Below are 21,115 nucleotides of genomic sequence, written 5' to 3' on the forward strand. Positions count from 1 at the left end.
GGTTGAACTCGTACATGATTTGGTAAATAAACATGATGACTCGGCTTGTCATGCACAGTGAAATGTCGTGAGTCATTAAGAAGTAACACAGTAGCTGAGGATTTTCTTTGTAGTCTGTGTGTAAGTTGAAGAGATAACTAAGACACTGTGGATATTTCTAATTATTGTCATAGCTTTTTCCTGCCATTTTCTAATCTTTGTATTGCACCACTTCCCCTAAAATTTCTTTCCCTGCCCCATTTTGGAGTTACCAGTGTCCCTTGATCCATCCCACACAAGAGTGCAAAGGAATTAAAGATACAGTATACTATAGCAATAGTTGAAGTGGAATATATGGCATAATTTTTCAGGAATGTGCAGGTAAGGAGCTTAAGGACTGTATGTGAGTTAAGGATTGTATGAGTATATATGTTTTAATCAGTTACAGGAATATGTTCATTAATCTGTTTAGGGATGTTTGTTTCCCCTTGCGTTGAGTTTGTACAGTATAGGAATTAATATAAGTATTTTTATAAGATCTGGTGTACTGTGCCTGTTTCACCCCACCACCAAAAGTATCTTGGGAGAATTTGTGTATCTATTTTCATCCCATTTAGTTTAAAAAGGAGTAAAATGAAGAGAGACAAATGAGAGGGAATAGAAATTGACAGTTCTTTTGTAACAGCAAAAAGTGTTCAAGATCATTTCCTTTGTTGGTCACACACAGGCCAGATAAGAGCATGTGGTGATGGCAAGTCACTCATTATCCTACATCCAACTTCCTCACTTCTTCCTCTTTACTCTACATTAAATCCAGTGTTGGGAAACTTGAGAGGGTTAACATGCCCATAAGGTTTACCTACTCAGTACATTGATATCATTCCAGCATCCATTATGACAGCCATTTTGTATTGTTATCACGACTGTTCCTACATCAATACTGTAATTTGATTTTTATGAAATATCCCAGAAAGGATCTCTTTAAGCTGGAATTAAAGCAAATGTTTAACACATTCATATTGTTCCACCAGAAATAAAAGATCTATAGACCATCACCCCTACTGGCACTCTGGTGTACTGATAGTTTTGATCTATATAATGATGTTGATGTGAGTAGCTGTAGGAGACGGGGTGTACATATAAGGGAGAGTTACTGTGGCATAAAGTTAGAGCTGAGTCCAAGCTGGTAAACAGACCCTGAGGTTATTGTCACTTATACCAAACTTTACTGTAAATGTTGATCTGGTTATTCAAACTTTGATTCAGTACAGTAGTTTAATTTTGGGGGTACGAGTTTCTTGGCTGATCTTAAATTTTCCTTTTTATTTTACATTTCAGGTTATTCCCTTTTTAGTTTTAGCTGTTGGTGTTGACAACATGTTCATCTTAGTTCAGACATACCAGCGAGAATCTCGTCGACCAACAGAGACGCGTTCAGATCACATTGGTCGCGTCGTTGGGCAGGTGGCGCCTACCATCCTACTTGCCTCGTGCTCGGAGGCTGCTTGTTTCTTTTTAGGTATGTTAATAGTTCGGAGGTACCAGTTAAATGTTTTAATTATATTTTGAGACTTTGTTGTCATCTTTAATGGTACAGTTGCCCCCACATGAACGTACCACGGCCTAGGTGTGTGTTGGGGCCCATTTATGAGATGTGGCAACTAGGCACTGTATTCATGGTGCTGAAACCATGGATTACCCTCTTTGACAGTTCTCCATAGTTCAATCCTATTCACCCGGTCGTGGCTACACATTGTACACAACCATGCTATATAACACATATTACAGGATTTGTTTATGGTTATCACCTTTACTGCTTGTATCTTATCACAAGTGGGGTAATTTCACTGTTTCACACCCATTCATTGAGCCTTGATTGTGGTGTTGCATTGCCACATCTCATACCAGAACCCTGACACACTCCTAGGTTGTGGTACCATCATGTAGAGGCAATGAATGTCTCATAATTATTGTAATAATTGTTCTGTATATTGAAAACATAGTTACTACAACCAAAGGATAAGAAATTATCTTAAAAGAAAAAATTATAAATTATATTATTTGTTATATTCTTTTACCAAATTAGTTACAAACTCGGATTTCAGTAGCATATTTTTTTCCTTATCATTGTTGCCACTTATCAGCTTATTAGCCATTCAGCAGGTTAATCTATCCAGTGTTAGTACAGTACAGGGAAGGACTGAGAAACCTGTGATGTTAGGGTCACACTGGATAACACCCTTCTCACGTGTAACCTAAAATTGGATTCTCAAAGATTTTTATGTGAATTTTTTACTCCGAACTGGAGACTTAAAAATGAATACACAGTTTACAAATGATTTTATATATTTAGTTTTGTGATTGAATCTCTCATAAATTGCAGAGGTCCTGAACTTTCAGTACAAACATACACCAAATTTCTATATTAACACAGAGTACTAGATGTGTTCTCTTGACAGCCAGATCATTGCTGTACAGTTTGGTGTATTATATTGTATGGATTATTTTCTGCCGTACAGGAGCGTTGTCGGGCATGCCAGCTGTACATGCCTTCGCTCTCTATGCTGGGTTGGCTCTCACTATCGACTTCCTTCTACAAGTGACGTGTTTTGTCTCGCTTGTGGCTCTCGACGCTAAGAGACAGGAAGTAAGTGTGATACCCATTTAAGTGTGATGCTCTTATAAGTGTGATACCTTCAAATGTAGTATCTTGCCTTTTAAGTGTGTTACCCTTATGAATGTGATGCCCATACAAGTGTGATGCCCTATAATACTGAACCACAATGAGTTTGAAACCGTCTTAGCATAATACTGTATACACTTACAAGCACGACTCACTTTTAACTGTAATGTCCGTATATAAATGCAATGCCAGGAAATGCCTCGTCATTCTCAGAGGGGTATTTGAAGTGCCCGAAGCATATGCGAGTAATTTTGGAGTCGAGGATTTAAATTTTTACTACTCCAAAGGTCAAAGTGTTGTGGTGCTGACTGAGAGAAATAAACGCAAAATTGATTTGTTGGGCGACGGTCATTCTCTACCCCCCCCCCCAATTTGTGTGAGGCTCCTTGGTCCACCCAAAGCCATGTATGGGAGGAAGATTAATTAAAGATTAGACGCCCCAGCTTACTTCACCTCCTGATTAAACACCCCTAATACTACCTGGGGTGGGGCGGGTTAGGTTAGATTTCATTAGGGTATATTAGGTAAGGCTTAGTTACGTTAGATTAGGTTAAGGTATGTTAGGTTAGGTTTAGTTATGTTACATTAGGGTAGGGTAGGTTAGGTACATTAGATTAGGTTAAATTCGATTAGGTTAGGTCAAATTATGTTTAGAATAGCAATAGAGTGCTTAATTTTAAGGTGAATTAAGCTGAGGGGTTAATCTTCAGGTGATCTGATAATAGATGGAGAATGATATGAGGAATGAATGAATGAATGATGACTGTGAATGAAGAGAAAGTCTTTTGTGTGTTTCTGCTGCTTAATTCTAGCCAAGCAGCATTATAGCGACAACAAGGTTGACAGATTGAGAAAAACCAAACAAGGAAGAGTTGACATGCACATGATATAGAAAATTATTATTATTATGTTTTTCTTATTATTATTATTGTTTTTCTTATTGTTTTTGTTGTTATTATTATTTCAGTTTGAAGCCATATCCTGTTTTTACTTTGGGCTGCCAGAAATAAGCAAATATTTAGTCTTCCTTCAATCTGTGTGTTGTAATTAGGCTGATTATATTGAACCAGAAGTACAGGTTGTGCCATTTAAAATGTTGCCCAAACAATAATTTGCAGCTGATGCATTGTTTGAAATAGGTATGGCTGTAATTTCAACAATTTTGTCGCTCGATGAACATTTGTTAGGGATAATCCTCTTTGCTGGGACAATTGCAAAGAATTCTGTGGTGAGGCTGCAGTGTTGAACAGTGCACCATCTGTCAAAACTGTTTGGCGCCGGGTATATTTCCCTTCACAAACTCCGCCTGTGTCTCAAAATTTTATTACCAGCTCGTGTATTGTTATTTTATTTGGCACTTGTCTCACGATAAGCATTAGTGAATGTTTCACATACAACTGCAAGCAATTTAAATATAAAGTAATGTTTGACAGTGATCACACGTTCAGCCTGTAAATACACCATCCTCTCACCCTGGTTTCTATAGCTCAACTGAAATTGCACTTATAATTTTTTTTTTATAAATGAGTAACACAGAGAAGATTGGGTGAGTCCATTACACAAACCTGGGGGAGGATATGTCTTCTGATTTCATATTTATAGATTAATTTATGATTGTTGTTTGGGTTGCATTTTAAATGGTGCATGGGTACACCTTGTATAAATTTAATCAGCTGAAGGAAGAAATACAGTAGTACAGTACTCTGAATAGCATATTGATGAGAATATGCAGAGACAGAATTTGATTATAAAGTTTCATAAGGAAAATTTTTTACTTTTTCCACACTTATTAGGGTTAAGGTTTCGCTCTCATAACTCTGTGTAAAACTTCAACAGGAAAACAGGTTTGATATCCTGTGTTGTGTCAGAGGCTCGGACAAAGAGGGAACATCTCAAGAAGGATCATTACAGAAGGTGTTCAAGTATGTTTACACCCCAGCGCTTCTCTCGCGCGTCGTCCGGCCCGCCGTGATGATCGTGTTCTTCGGGTGGTTCTGCTCCAGTATTGCCGTTTTACCCAAGATTGTCATTGGTCTCGATCAAGAACTTTCAATGCCTGATGACTCCTACCTTCAGAAATATTTTGTTGTGAGTTGTGACATATTTTGCATGACTTATTCTCTATTGAACAACAGCAGCTTTTCCAGTAATAAATTGATAAATTATTTCTAACTTTAGATATTTTTATTATTATTATTATAATTTTTCTTTATATACGTATAGAAAGTCGGGCAACAAATCGACTACTCAATATGTTGTCCATTAAGTTTGACTGAGAGTAAATATAATTATTTTAGAATCATCAATTGGGAAAAAAATAGTTTGAGAATATATAACACACTTATCATGCAATTTTTAAACATTGTACAGATGAGGTGAGAAAGGGTGTGAGTGAGTCAGTGTTGTGCTGTACAGTTTTAGTTCTGGGTAATGTTGACCAAAGTACAGTGTTTATGTTATGAAAGAGTCAGAGATGCAAGACAACAATGAAGAAAAAGCAATGGGAACTTGGGTGTTAAAGGTAGATATGTTAAGCAAGCTTCCAAATGTGCTCTAACGGTGAAAAATCCAAGTACATATTTTGTCTACTTATGGATGCAGGTGTTCATACACAGAGGCTCATTAACTTTAGAGTTCATGTGAGTTTTATACAGTGAATTCTTTGCAGCTGTTTAACTTCAATGTCAAGTCGGTGTTTCCCTTATAGGATGACCTGTCTCCAGGTCCCCCATCACTTAACTTGTTTATCAATATATTCAATAGATGTTTATTTACAAAAGTAGTTTAACACACAAAAGTCATTGAGCTGACTAATAAATGTAAGTGTCTATGTATGTCTCTCTGTCACTTTAGGGCAGCTGACAACTGACTAATCTCCTGAATGTAAGATTAGATCAATTTATGGCAGTGGAATATGACAGAGATGTTTGTTTTTCAGTACCTGAGTGAATTCCTGAGTGTGGGACCACCTGTTTACTTTGTACTTAAAGGAAATTTCCACTTCAACAATTTCTCCGAACAAAACAAGATTTGTGGCACCGTTGACTGTAACTCGGACAGTTTGTCAACTCAAGTGTATATTGCTTCTCTCCTTTCCAACAGGTATGGTGATGAGTGCACAGTGCCTGTCTCTTTTCTCATATTATTGACGTACACTGTGTCTGCATACTATAGATGAGAAGCACACTATAGGACTATGACTACTTAATTTACATGGGATGATCATTCTTTTTGTATTTTGTACTTTACTTCACTTTCAGTTTAGTTTCTTTGGTAATTCAGAAACTTAAACTTTGTTATTTATTTTTATGATAGTCAAGCCAAGGTCACTGAGACTGTGTGGTGATGGTCAAGGCTGGACTTGTGTAGATATGGTCGAAAGATATTTTTCAGTCTGAAATTTTATTTTTCTCACATGATATTCCCTTAATGAAGTTCCACAGCATACCTCCATGTCCTTCCATGAATCTTTACTTATTGATACCTATAAATAAAGGTATGCAGTACATCAATGTATAAAACTAAACATATCTCTTAGTGATTTTCATGATGCCTCATACATGATTTTATTGAATTCTCGACCCACTAAACTTGGCATTTTTATACTGCTGTATTTTTTTTTTTTTATATCTACATTGAAAGTGGATGTTTCATGGCTTGGGTGTCATTTATAACCAGAAACGTTTCCTTGTCTGGGGTATAACTCTTGTATCAATACAGGTTGATGATAGAGGTAGTGTTAGGTGGGAGGTAGACTACCTTAACATCAGGGTGCAGGTCGTCCAGATGTGGTGGGTGTCCCGGAACATTATCTAAAATTAATATAATCTTGAAGGCAACCCCTTGTTGCAGACTCATTTAGAAATGCATCAATCCTTCAGGACCTTTGAAACCATCAATCAGCTGAAATTCTTGAGTAGGGGGCGGGGAATCTTTTTCTCAGCTGAGAAAAAACGTACTATAGTCATTTACTACAAATTTAATTCCTTGTTCATTTATTTATTCACATACTTATTCATTAACTGACTCAATCACTCACACACTTGACTCAATGAGAGAACTTTATGCCTGACCTGTGCCACTGAGTCTCCATTGATACAGCATATCCTTGACTTATGATCTTTAGCACATCGCCCTCGATTTCCTTCTCTCCAACAGAACCTTTGTTGCTCAGCCAGCATCATCATGGCTCGACGATTACATGGATTGGTCTCTGTTTAACATAGACGGTGAAGCTGGTAACCCCTGTTGCCGTGTCAGAGAAGACGGCTCCTTCTGTCCAGCGAGTTCATATGACGATTGTGCACATTGTAACATAAGTGTGATAGATGTAAGTCTCTCGTTGAGTCTCAATGACTTTTGTGTTCATCGAATGTGAGTCTTAGATTATCGTTATGACATTGGATAGATTTTAGGTGGGGGATATTTTCCCATAAACTCAGCTTTCAAACTTAGATGTTCTATTTTGCCATGAACTTATGAAACTGAGCAAACCAAACCTAACCTAACGTAACTTAACCTAATCAAACCAAACCAAACCATCTCCATGATAACCAGCACAACACCTCAGGGCACGTTAATAAGAGTGCTCATTCGTGACATAATATCCATCACATAGATATTATGAAATCTAATACGAATAATTAGAATAGAAAATAGAAGGAAAACTTGCCATTATATGCACAGATTAAGTAGACGTACAGATTGAATAGACATAATTTATACCTGTAACAGAGTTGAAGAGGTTGTTGTTGAGGCATCTTGAGTATGAACTCTGACACTGTGTTGTTGGTCTTCTGTGTCTTCTTCTCCGAGGTGTTCTTAAACTATGTAAAGAGAAAATTAAAGGAGGTTTTTTGTTTCATGTGAAAGTGTTAATATGTAAAGTGAATAGATGGCCCAGATATTTGTAATTCCCTAAATGTTATTATAAGAATGAGATAATTTGGTGTAACTTCAGGAAATGATAATATGTGTTGTTGAGGATTGAAGAGAACGACTTTGAGAGAGTGAAAGTGTGCTGTGATATACAGGTATTCCCATCGTGATTTAAGAAACGGTCAAATTTTTTTCCTGCAGGATGGACTACGACCTGATCCTACCTCTTTCATGGAGTATTTGCCCTTTTTCCTGGAAGATGTACCCTCCGAGGACTGTCCTAAGGCAGGTCACGCGGCATATGGACAAGCAGTTAACATCATCACCAACCCTGATAATGAGGTGAATTTATAATGATTTTTGGTGATATATATTTTTTTTTTTTTTCAGTTTAATTATTATTTCATTTATTTACAATTAATTTAATACTGTACCTAAGTTTAAATTGAATAGATGTTTATTTTATTTCCAGATGAGAGAAAAGTTGCAAGATGTGTAAGGTTTAAATTATACATTATTTATCCAAAGCGAGGAGTTGAGGACTTCTTTAAAACACAATTTTATTTTTAATTGTTTGCCATAACCCATCAAGAATGTCATCTTGCACAAGTTATATACAGTATTAATAGTTACACCTTATTTACCTAATTACCACCCACCAGGGGAGGTCAGTTGCCTGTGTAGGATCCATCCATTATTCTTGATAGTTTTGTCAAGGACTATTTTGAACCCAATACTGTGCTCAGTACCACAGCTTAGGCCGGTAGACCATTCTGTAGGTTTACCAGCCTCTGTGTGAAGTATTTTCTTATATTTGTTCTGCATAATAACTTGGCGAGCTTGTAGTATGTCTTCTCATGTTAGTGGGGCTTGACAGAAATGGCCCAGGTTCACATTTTCCTTCCCTTTTAGGATTTTGAATGTTTCAGTATGATCAGTCCTATTGTGCCTTGTCTGAAGGGTTATTAGTTCTAAGGCCCTCAGTCTACTTGGATAATCGAGATGACATAGTTCTACATTATCTTGGTCGTTCTGAGTTGCACCTTTTCTAGGAATTATGTATACAGTTATCCAGACTGGGGTGTATGTAAGCTTTGTACAATTGAAGGAGCATTTCCTATCTTTGTAGTCAGAGGTACACTTTATAATTCTCAAATCTCTGTTGCTTTTCTCACTGCTGCCCCGACTTGTTGCATCGCTATTTACAGATTATTTATGTGTTGAGTATTTGATGCCTACAGTAATAGTTTCCACCGTTCCTCTTGCTTTATCTCAGACGAGTGTTGGCGCCAGTTACTTCATGACATATCACACCATCTTGAAGTCATCGCATGACTATTACGCAGCTCTCGAGTGGGCCAGAGACATCTCCCAGAACATCACGATGACCATAAACAAAGGCTTAGAGCAGCCTCAGTATGAAGTGTTCCCATACAGGTAATATTGAACCATTACTTTCTTTGCTCTCTTCTCTATCTTATTTTTATCACTTGTATCAATTTATTTACTTTTGAAGAGAAAGTTTGAGTTTGTTTATAGAGTCGGCCTTGATGTTGATAATGGCAGGGAGTAACTTGACAGGTAAAAGAAGAGAGTCCATACATTCTCTTAAAATATCCTTCACTCTAATCCTTCTTAACTATTTTTACGAGCAAATGCATTAATATCATCTAATGTGTCCTCTGATGTATCTTCCCCAACAGTGTCTTCTATGTGTTTTACGAGCAGTACCTTACAATGTGGGAAGACGTGTTGAAATCTCTGGGCATCTCCCTGGTCACTGTGCTTCTGGTGAGCATCGTCCTCTCTGGCCTGGACGTGGCCTCGTCCTGCATGGTCATCATCACCATCATGATGATCCTCGTCAACCTCGGTGGGCTCATGTACTGGTGGGACATCTCCCTCAACGCAGTCTCGCTGGTCAACCTCGTTATGGTGAGCGTGGATGAGAAGCGTATTTGGTGGCCACTGACCTTTTATTCTATACTTTTATTCAATGAGTTACATATGTGTGTAAGTGAATATATCTACACTGTATTTTGTATATTTAAAAAGCTGTTGGATTACCTACAGTGATAAGGAATGCACTAATGAGAGTGTTGGAGAAAAAACTAAGAGTAAATTTTTTTTTTCTTTACAGGCTGTGGGTATTTCAGTGGAGTTTTGCAGTCACATTACTCATGCGTTCTCCCTCTCTATGGAAGAAACCAGACTACAACGGGCAAAAGATGCACTCATCACTATGGGCAGCTCAGTAAGTAGTGGAGTAGCCTGTATTAGATGTTTAAATGTGGTCATTTTTATTTATTCGAGAACTCTAAATGATTGCTGTATTTTAGGACGTGCAATAGACAAGAACATAAAAATCAGTATTGACTTTTTTATATTTAATTTTATTTATAAGATGGTTTAGATGATAAAGATGAGATTTGCTGATAGGAGTAATTTATAAGTGACTCAATGAACACGGGAAGGATGTAGTGTTTGGGAAGGAATGACGACAGAACGCAGCATCAAGTGGTTTATAGGGATGGACACGTTACTAGTGGACGCTACTCGGGTGGGTAAATTAACAGTGCCAGAACCAAATGCGTATCTTGAGGCCTTGTTGTGTAGAGGAACAGCAGAATGGAACACATCCTTTATGGTAGTTAAGAGGACCCTTGAAAGTCCTACATGTAATGCCCGATTCCCACCTGTGTGTTGGCAGTAGGAAGTGAATCTAGCTGTAAAACTTGCTTCAAATATTCCTGATGGTAACCAGGACACCATGTCATCAGGTAATCATAGTAATCACGTGCTGAAAATGGCTGTAAAATGATGATGGTGAAGATGACCCATACCAAACAAAAGTGGGAGATGATCCAAGATGATGAATAGATAGATAAATAATGTTGCCATCTTCTTCTCAGGTTCTGTCGGGCATCACGTTCACCAAGTTTGGTGGCATCATTGTACTAGCATTCGCCCATTCAAAAATCTTCAAAGTTTTCTATTTCCGCATGTACCTGGGCATCGTACTGTTTGGTGCGGCACATGGTTTGATATTCCTGCCTGTCATACTCAGCTTCTTTGGTAAGTACACCATAGTGGATACTCTAATACTGAGCTGCTGTTAAGTTCTTTATAGTGGGAATACATTGCTTTCTTTCCTTTAAACTAAAAACACAAACCTTACTGTGTAAAGGGACTCGGGAGGAGAGAGTAATAGCATTCGTATATAAAACTAAAGACTCATCTCACTTGATCTGTTTCAAAAACTCATCACAGCTGCTTCATTTCCTCTTGGATGTCATCCCATATCACAATAGTGTATATATAGAAATGTAGAAGACTTTATTATAATGAGAATTGTATTTTATCCTGTATTATCCTGCTTTAAAAATAATTAAGGGAGTACATTATCGTAAAAAGCCATCTTTTAGTGCAGTGTAATGCCGTGATTACACTTATTGAGCAGAGTTTATGCACTTTGATCTTGTGTATATGGTAGTTCTCAGTACCAAGAGGTTCAACAGCAACTCCCCAGAAAAGGAAAAATTGTTGACAGCTCACCTAAGGACCTTCAGCAGTGATATCTATTACTCTGAACTTAATAATTTATTGTTAATTTAATGAATTTTCTGTGTTATAATGTTTATTGGTGACACCATCATTTTGTCCATTAACATTGAATCCTTTTACTGTAAGCAGGATAGAATTTTGTAGATTTACTGTTTTAAAATGTCTCAAGTTTCCCACATCATTCTTTTAATTCTTGAAGGAAGAAAGTATTCTTACTAGAGGTAATGATGAACTTATATACATGTAGGGTATGGGATGTTTTCCTGGGCCGTGTATGGCTGCTGTTGTGAACCTTCCATATGTCTCCACTGAGTCCTGAATCAAATATTTTTAAAGATCTCGTTTTTTCTGTATAACTCAGTAATTATGAGTTTTAATAATTATAATCAATCTCTTTCCTGAGATATATTAACTTGATTCAATGTTGTCACAGTTTGTAGATAATATTTAGGGGGGGTGGTACTGTGATGAGCTTCACTTCAAACCATTAATTGACTTCTAAAAGTAATGTAATGTTGTAATGTTGTAATCATTCTTTCTCTCTCTCTGTGGAATGGCTTACATTTACATAGATTTTGTCAAAGGAATTTTTAGATAACTTCACACCCAAGCATCAGTACACCAATGGTAGTGAATTTTATTTATATATATTTTTTTTTTTTTGCCCCCCTCATAAATATATATTGTAGATGCACCTCCCACCTGTGGCGTATACAGATATTCAGAACTCTGTCTCAAAATACTTCCACTAATATACTCTTCTAGAAATTTGCCCAACAGTCAGCGGGTTTGTTGTAGGTAAAACATGACATCATTATTGACTGCAAGAATCAGCAGTCTTGTCTTAAATATCATGTAGTGATTATTCTTGTGGGTTACTTCCTCAAAGGCCAGTGTCACATAACCTTAGTTTATTGTTTCCATCGTGCCATTAGTTAGGTGTCAGAGGTGTTCATAATGGGTCAATAACAGCACATTACAGGTTCAGTATTTTAGGAACAACGTTTGAGTAGTTCAGTGTGCTTTAAGAATTACATACTGTATAATAACAAAGGAAATAATAAGGGAAACATCATCAATAAAGTAAATCACACAAGTGGACAAATTTGTGCAAATGTGTCCAAGGGCAAATTAGTTTTGAGAATTAATTGCAAAATCTGTCGGCCTCACAGCAGCAGAATCCTTTGTCGAAAATGTGAAGTGATTCTGGCAGTAAACTCATCTCAATAGAAAGAAAAGTTTGACCATTAATAATTGTTCAGCTGATGTGTGATGAACTTTTACTTTTTAATAATTAAGAGTAATTTAGCTGATACACTGTACAATATTGAACTACAGTAATGGCTTACCAATAAGTATGGCCACACTTGTCATGGGTTGTTCAATATTGTATGTGTTAAAAACTGATAACCACCAAGAGTTAGTAGCAGTAAAGGAATTAATAAGACTAGGAAATTTGTTTTGATTTGTGATTACAGTAATGACTTTAAAATCTGTAAATCTCAGGTTTTGGGGGTAATTATTCTTAGTTTATTCCATACACACAATAATGTTTGGTTCAGTTTTAAGTACAGTTTGTCAGGTGTTTTTTTAGCAGTGACTCGGTGGTCTTTGTTGTCCGGTGTTTGGTTCATTTATAATTATTGCCTGTAGTACTTTTATATTTTAGGTGTCAGGTTAATTTTCCTTCAGTTAAGTGGTGAGGTAATTGTTTTAGTTAAATGAATGTAGTCACTGATTTATTTATGGGGATGAGTGGAGAAGGATGAGAAAAGTGGCCAGTTTGAACAGAACAGGAAGAAAGTTTCATGCAGAAGTAGGGAAGTCTTACAAGATGTGCCACTGTGACTGTCTACCGACACAGGAGAAACATAATCATAGAAATCTGTACCTGGACTCATGTGCTGTCAAGACCTCAGATGCTGCTACAACAAACTTTTCATATAGAACTAACGTATGCAAATTTTTTGTTACTCCAAGTGATGTCTGTAGTGAAAAATTACTGATTGTAGAAGTGGAATGAAGACTGTTAGGGAAGCTGAAGAAGTTGTTGATAACAAGAGCATGTAAGAAAAACAAATTAAGGATTAATGATGGCGAGAGGTCAAGAGTGTATGCAGTGTATCACATAACCAAAGAAAACCTTTTGTTGGTGAAGAAACAAAACTTGTGTTCGATATTGTATGACTAATTAGCCTGGTGTGAAGATGATCTAAGGAGTTGTAATGAGGTTCAGGGTGTCTGTACCTCCTTATTGTTAGGTTGAGAGATATTAACATAACATACTGAAGTGATGTGGTGGACCATGGTATTGGTGGTGGACCATGGTATAAGTGGTGGATATATTGGCTGGTGAGACTTATTCTGAGTTGATAAGAAATGGTAAAATATCAATGTAAAAGTTGAATCATTTGGATAGATTTGTTTGGCATAATTTTATGTAATAATTAAAGATACTGATGATGTTTTTGATATGTTAAAGAGGATCAGTTTATATATCACACTCATTTTAAAGATGTTAGATGATTATGTAGTTATATTTACTGGTGTCAAACTTGAGGTAGTGTAGTGACTAGTGCCTCTGCTTGTTGCTATACTGGTTTGTATATGGTCCCAGTTCTGGTCAAACTGTGGGGAAGGAAAACTCCACCATTTTGACCTAGTGAGGGGAACTTGTTATAATGGTGATGATGTGTTGAATGTGATTTAGTATCATGCTTTTTAGTTTAAGAAAGGGCATCAAAACACCTTTTTTTTTTTCTGAAAACCATTTTTGCAGATGAGCGCATTGACTTCAGTTTATATTTATATTTGTGTTAGTAAAGTTTTGTAATATAAATGGACACTTGCTGTAAATGATGTTGGTTCCTCCAATGAAGTTTTAACAGTTTCTGAACTCAACAACCTGAAGCAGTCAGTATAAGATATTTCGACTCATGGCTGTATAGAAAACTTTAAATTATTTATTTTGAGTGTGTCCCGTCCCCCCCCCCCACCCCAGGCTCAGCAGCCAATCGTGCGCGACGACAGAAGAAAGCAGCGCAGGAACTGGAGGAGCAGGAGCAGGAACGCCGCTGGGTCAAGAAAGTGCCGGCAGGGTTTTAAGCTCCGTGCCCAACGGCGGCTTAATTTAGTTATCCCTTCTCAGAACTGGTGTAAGAAAAGTGGAGCATAACCATTGTTTTGCCTGGGTCACCACCGCACACCATCCTCAGGGACCACAGCACATACTGTACTCTCGGGCAGCTTTTCCTGGATGCAAGAGAAAATTTATCATCATCCATTAGGAGTCTCAGACATCACTTGACTTTCTGTTGCTTCAAAGATCTTAAAGTTTAAAGGTTGCCTGTTCATATTCTTGTCTTTGGCTCTTAATAGATGATTCATATCATCGAGATGACCAGAATAATAATAATGGTATTCTTACAGTGGTGTTTTATCTCCACTCTGTAAACATACATTGCTATTCTTTTGGTTTGTTTCCCTTCCTCACTCAGTCTGTCATTTCTTAATATGATCTGTTCTTATTCTTCTTTCCCTTTATTTTAATTCGACTCTTAGTTAGCATTTATTGTTTAGTGTAAAATACTTTAGCAATTTCATTGTAAAATGGCATCATTTATATTTTCTTCTACTGATGTCTGGTAAAAGTGCCAAAGAAAGTTGAGATCCATTCATTTTTCATTCACATGTACTGGAGACATCTTAAATATTTGAGATACAGATATCAGTATTACTATATATATTTATACATATATGCAAGTAAATCACTGTAGGTGCACGTGATCCAGGTATATGCTGATAACCACAAGAAAAAAGAAAACACGAAGTTCCCAAAGCGCTTGGGAACTTCGTGCTTTCTTTTTCCTTGTGGTTATCAGCATACACTTATACATATATATGTATTTGAAAATGTGGAACTGCAAGAGCAAGGTTGTTGGGAACCATTCTTTGTTGAAGAGGTCTTCTGCCTTCCTTATGTGGTAAAACAGTTGCAGTGGTTATACCTCAGTATGTTGGGGTTAGAGAAAGGTTGATAGATTAGAAAATAGATTGATTAATTGATTGATAGACTGATGGATGTATGAACTACCAATATCTCTGTATGGACCAATGTCAATGCAAACTACCAATATCTATACGGACTATTGATACCTCTACATGTATATTGTATAAAGTACTGTACCGATGTCTCAATATGGACTGCTGTTATCTCTTTATGATCAACTATACTGGTATTTTACATGGACAAGCAATAAATCTAAATGGGCTACTGATATCTATAAAAGCAGCAAGTGCTGGAGGCCCCAAGTGCTGCAATTCACACTCCCATCTCCAGCACTCATTGGTCAGAGGTATTTATTTGTTTCTCATCAGTCCCCCTCTGGTGTCTGTAATGCTCATTGTCTTTTCAATCATTCCTCTTTCCATTTTGTATAATCAGCCAGTGAGGCATGTAGCATTCTTTACAAACTTCATATTTTTTTGTTACACAGATAGTAAGTACCAGTAGCTGTTACACTCACTTCACTCTCCAGACCACCTGTGTTTCTCTTAAGGTGTCTTAAGCTCTATTTTGGAATGAGGCATTGTGGTGTTGGTGATAATGAAGGGGGAGGGATCTCTACATTGTATAGAGTAAAGGGAATAGAAGGAGAGACTTATACAGATTTAAATAGAGAAAAGATCTATATTACTGGAGGTAATGGGATATCTGTTAAGATGGAGTCATCTGTGTAGATGGAAATGGAGATTTTTATTTATTTTTTTTAATTTCCGGTAATTTTACTTTTTTACTTCTATACTCTTCACCACTGATCGGCTCTTTAGCCGCTTGGGCGATTGGTTAAGTTTCTGTTACGCACTGTTACTGGGCATGCACTGGCTCCTAAATGTATCTGAACCTGCTCCAGTGCTTATCCAGTCTGGTCTTGAAAGAGCTCACATTCGGTGCCGTCACAACACTCTGGCAGATTGTTCCAAGAGTTCACAACTCTCACTCTGAAAAAGTTACCCCTCACAGTTTTCTGGACTTGCGGCTTCTTTAACCTTGAGCTGTGATCCCTTGTGGGGCGAGCGTCCACCAGCTCCAGGAAGGGGCACTCGACTGAGTAGTGCCCCTTGAGATGCTTGTACACCTCAATTAGATCACCCCATGTCCGTCTGTAGTATAAGCTAGGGTAGCTGAGGTGCCGAAGTGCAGGCACCACTCTGGTGGCCCTCCTTTGGACATTTTTAATCAACTGACAGTCCCTAGTATATCTCAGGGACCAGACTGGGTGACAGTACTCCAGACGGGGAAGCACTTCACTCTTGAAGATCATTATGAGGGACGGACTGTCTAGATATCTGAATGACCTTCTTTTAAAACCTAATAATTTATTTGCCTGATTTACCTTCTTCTCGCAATGACTCAATAACTTCAGCAATTGTCAACGTACACACCTAGGTCCTTTTCACATTAAATCTCAATTAATGCAGTTTCTTCGTCCCATTGGGACATATGATATGCCTCCTTACCGTTGGTATGTCCCAGGTGCATCCTCTTAAACCTAGTGACATTGAATCATAGCAGCCATTTTTTCGACCATTCTTGAAGCTCACAGAGATCCTTCTGCAGCTCTTCACAGTCTGCATGGTTCTTAATTTTCCGAAATAACTTGGCATCATCCACAAACATTTGTATGGAGGAATGTACAGCTTCAGGCATGTCATTTATGAAGGAAACAAACAGCAGCAAGCTCCATACACTGCCCTGTGGTACCCCGCTTGTGACGGGTACACATGATGATTTCTTGCCATTAATCCGATCCACGCTAGGACATTTCCCCGAATCCCGTACCCTTCCAGTTTAATTTTCAGCCTTTCATAGGGTACACTGTCGAAAGCCTTGGCAAAATCTAGGTGTATTTTGTCGATATTACCACCTTGTTCCAGAATTTGGGTCCAAATATCCAGTACCTTGAGTAATTGTGTTAGCAGGAGCGCCCTGGCATAAAACCGTGTTGGCAATCATTTACAAGGTTGTTTCGGAGTAGATGTTCCATCATGGCATCTCTGATAATGCTCTCAAGTACTTTACATACTATAATGGTCAGGCTTACCAGTCTATAGTTATTCGTGGAGTGACGATCACCCTTCTTGAAGATAAGACTCACATAAGCCATTTTCCAATCACTGGGGACCTTTTGCTCATCCAGGCATTTACTGAACAGGATCATCAGGGGCCCAGCATGCTCTGGGATGCACCATGTTAGGTCCAGGACTCTTATGAACCTTTAGCTTTGACAGTTATACCCTCTTCTGTGAACACAATGTGGGTCAGTGCTGTCTCGTACCTCCTGTCCTCAAACACAGGAAGCTTGTTTGCATCCTCTCTTGTGAGCACCGAGGAAAAGAAGCTGTTCAATGCCTCGGCTTTGTCCTGGTCAGAATCTGAGTAACTACCATCTTCAAGCCTCAGGTCTGATACTCCTACTCGTGTTTTTAATTTCGTCTTTGTATAGCAGTAAAACGCCTTTGGGTTTGACTTGACCTCGCTTGCAACCAGCCTCTGGAACTCCTTTTCAGCCCTTCTACACTCTGACTTTGCTTGGTTCCTGGCTCTTGCATACATCCTCCTGTCCTGCTGATCGTTTGACCTAACCCACGTCTTGAATTTCTGGGTTTTCTTCTTAACATTGTCGACCTCCGCATGGTTCATGTGTTGTGGTCTCCTTGTATTCCTAGAGACACTGGGTTTGGTCTTGGGTATATACTTCTCGTTCAAAGAGAGAAGTCTATTTACCGTATACATTACCCTGTATATGGATAGATGGAGGAGAATAAGAAAGATTAAATCTTTTGGTCCCTAAAGTATAAGGTGTTGAGTAGCTGTTTGTGTCATTGTTGGTTTAAGAAATTTTTGCTGAAAGGTTTTGGTTGTGTTTGGCTTTACTTTTTTTTTTTCCACAAGGAAATCTAATACTGTACTGTATAGAGCAGTGTGGACAAATATCTCCTTTTAAGACTGTGGTGAGAGACGCAGGTGATGCACGAACGTTAACAAACTGTCAAAAGTTTTACACTTGTAGAATAGAACAACATGTGTGGCACGCGGTAAAACACAAGACTGCACTGTACAAGTTTTGTAAAGGAGAGTTATTTTATGTTTGGTTTAGTGGTTTTCTCCAATTTTATTATCAAAATTGCATGCAGCCATCTTTCAATATGTAAAACAATTTGGGTAACATTTGGTTGTTTTGAATACTGGAACCATCTTTCTTTTTCTGTTACATTTTATGGATGATCTATTTACCACATTTATCTCACTGGACAAGTTGTGACTAACAATATTCTGCCATTCTCTCTTAGTCTAACTTTAACAGTAATTCAGTTTTTGAATCTTGGGTGTGATGCCGGCTAAAACAATAATTTATTTTTGTTCAATAAGCCAACCATGACTGTCATGATTAGAAGAAGTACATGTATAAAAACAAAGGTTTTGTTCCTGGCTTAACCTGGTTACTCCTGCACATACTCCAGTACCTGTGTGTGTCTTTAGTATTTTGTCACCACAGTTCAGACTGTTCTTGCTGGGAAAGCATTCTTAAATTATTTGAATCACAATACAGTATATTTAATGTTCATATCAGGAGAGCCCAGAGAAATTGACTTCCCTAATGCAGTACTGCACTGTACCTGTGTGTCCGCCACAACACCCCACTAAAGACTCCCTTCTACTTCATAAAACCCCGGAATTATGTTGTAGTATTGTTATATTTAAATTAAATACAGTACTGTATATGTATATTAAATGGGTTCTACATCACAATTCATTGGTGTCCTCTTATAAAGATGAAAAATGTAATTTAACAAACTTTTTTAATACTGTACTGTACAATAATAATGTTTTAAGTATGGTTGGGTTGTTGAAAATGGACATTTTTACTTAGATTAAAAAATTATATTGGTAATGGTTGTAATCACACATGGTACATACTGGTCAATAATGTTCTAATATTTATAAAACAATTTAAATTTCATTGAAAGGAAATCTTGTATTTCAATAGAGTGAAAATATCAGAGTTTAAATCTAGAATTATTTGTTTTTGTCTGTTACAAAATTTTCTTTCAATATCTGGGATTATTGGTAAACCATAATTTAAGTTGTTAATGAATGTGGAATAAAATTGTAAAATTTGTAAAGTATAGTACAGTCTTGTCAGTCCTCCGTCCCATCCATGAACCCTGAGACTCACGAACCTATGAATCTGAGACTTCGCACGTCGTTGGTTCCATAGATGGTGCACTGTGTGATGTCTTGGATTCACAGGTTCACAACTTGGGGTTCATGGATGCGATGGAGGACTGACAGGACGTTTTTCCATGACTGTACATCATGTTGAACTGTATTAGATTTATATAAAGGTATAAATATATGTACAGTCTCATTCAAGATTCTTCAAACACTGCTGGACACAGCTGGCAACTCAAGGCCGTTTGTTTACTATAGTACCTAGTATAATATAATACGAAACAACAAATCCCAACCATTAAATTAAGCACCGATCACTTTTACATTTATTAATAATTTTTACTACGTACTATAGTAAACAAACGGCCTTGAGTTGCCTGCTGTTAAAAGCAGTGTTCGAAAATTCGTGAATGAGACTGTACATACCGGTACATTATATGTAAATATGACAACTTGTTGAAGATTGTGTTATTACCAATTACATAATGTGTTCAATATTTTTATGAAAGGAAATTACATTTGCATTTGTTTTCATGAAAGCTTTTTATAACAACTGTTAATATCTTGATAAATATTACTATAATTATTTTCTAGCGGTTAATACAGTGTGCGTCAGTCTCGTAGTTTTTGGGTGCAGGTAGCCAGTGTTCCGACTTCAGTTTTATTGTTGTGTATATTCCTGTATTTGTCATTTTATGTTACAGGGCCGAAGTCCAACAGGTGCCGCATACAGAAACGTCAGTGGAGTCGTATTGCGGAGAGCTTCCACGGCTCCATGTCCCTGAACGAAGAGGTGCCTGACCTGCAGCATCCCATCAACATTTCCGCTGTAGACACTCACATAATACAGCCCGACATCCATCCCAGCTATGGAGGCACAGACAATGAGGCATTTACTTGATTAGATTAGTGAGACTATGGCAAAAGATGTACATATGGTTATACTTGAGATGTTGATGTGTAAATGATGTCTTGGTATTGTATTGGATCTGACACTATATATTGGTTTATGGCTAACTGCTGGAGGGAGGTGTAAATTTTCATCTGGGTTAAAATATAAAAAATTTTGTCGAGTACAGTATAGTGTTGGCTTCATGCTGTACTTTTTTGATGGGGTAAAATGTTCAGCTTTTTAAATGGATGAGTAAAATTGGTTATAATATTCTCTACCCAATTGAGGAAAGTTTTAATTATCATATATTGAATAAGTGGCCAGTATAGTATCTTTTCTGTACTTGGTTAGTGGTTAGTATTTATACAGTAGCCAAGTCAAGTTTTCATAACCCCTAAATATTTATTATAACAAGCTGTCTTCTGTGTTGCTAAAAGTATCCAGCTTAGGATAGAGCAAGAAATTTTTTCTTTGGATGTTAATAGACTAATAGATTATTTTAGTCATTGTTGTGAAGAACAGATGATAGATCCAGCAAGAAAAACGTCTCTGTATTGTAATATTTATAGGGCAACCTTCAGTATACTTTAGGACCAAACATAACTTCTGAATGGTTACCAGGAAACTGACACTGTACTTCTTGCTGGTTCTCAAGTTTTATAAGTTCCATATATAACTTCCATACTTATGTACAGCCAGAACCTAGGTGAAGGTGTGGGCTAAATATCATGTTTTTATAGAACCAAATACTGTTCAGTAGAATCCCGGTTATCCGAAGTCCAGGCAATCAGCAGATTCAACCAACCGGCACCAAGATGAAAAAAAAATAATAATAATTCCTCCAAAATCAGCTACAGTTGTAAGTTTGAATACCACAAAGAAT

The 21,115-nt window shown here is 37.4% G+C and overlaps 1 protein-coding gene across 2 annotated transcripts in view; it reads left to right on the plus strand.

The window, feature by feature from the left end:
• The window catches only part of LOC121870719 (NPC intracellular cholesterol transporter 1-like), a 64,626-nt gene extending 43,511 nt beyond the window's left edge, over positions 1–21,115 (plus strand). Inside the window, exons 13-24 of one of the 2 annotated variants that reach the window (XR_006089760.1) lie at positions 1,318–1,498; positions 2,499–2,626; positions 4,499–4,750; positions 5,601–5,764; positions 6,821–6,992; positions 7,742–7,882; positions 8,817–8,977; positions 9,244–9,475; positions 9,681–9,794; positions 10,453–10,615; positions 14,106–14,259; positions 20,045–20,168. Coding sequence is in view for 1 of the 2 variants with exons in the window: in XM_042372661.1 (XP_042228595.1) it covers positions 1,318–1,498; positions 2,499–2,626; positions 4,499–4,750; positions 5,601–5,764; positions 6,821–6,992; positions 7,742–7,882; positions 8,817–8,977; positions 9,244–9,475; positions 9,681–9,794; positions 10,453–10,615; positions 20,045–20,241 (1,905 nt within the window). In the remaining variant the exon portion in view is untranslated. Of the gene's footprint in view, positions 1–1,317; positions 1,499–2,498; positions 2,627–4,498; positions 4,751–5,600; positions 5,765–6,820; positions 6,993–7,741; positions 7,883–8,816; positions 8,978–9,243; positions 9,476–9,680; positions 9,795–10,452; positions 10,616–14,105; positions 14,260–20,044 lie in introns of both variants that reach the window. The other variant, XM_042372661.1, reaches the window with a different exon arrangement.

Source organism: Homarus americanus, unplaced genomic scaffold (assembly GCF_018991925.1).
Source record: "Homarus americanus isolate GMGI-L3 unplaced genomic scaffold, GMGI_Hamer_2.0 scaffold5635, whole genome shotgun sequence".
NCBI classification, from domain to species: domain Eukaryota; kingdom Metazoa; phylum Arthropoda; class Malacostraca; order Decapoda; family Nephropidae; genus Homarus; species Homarus americanus.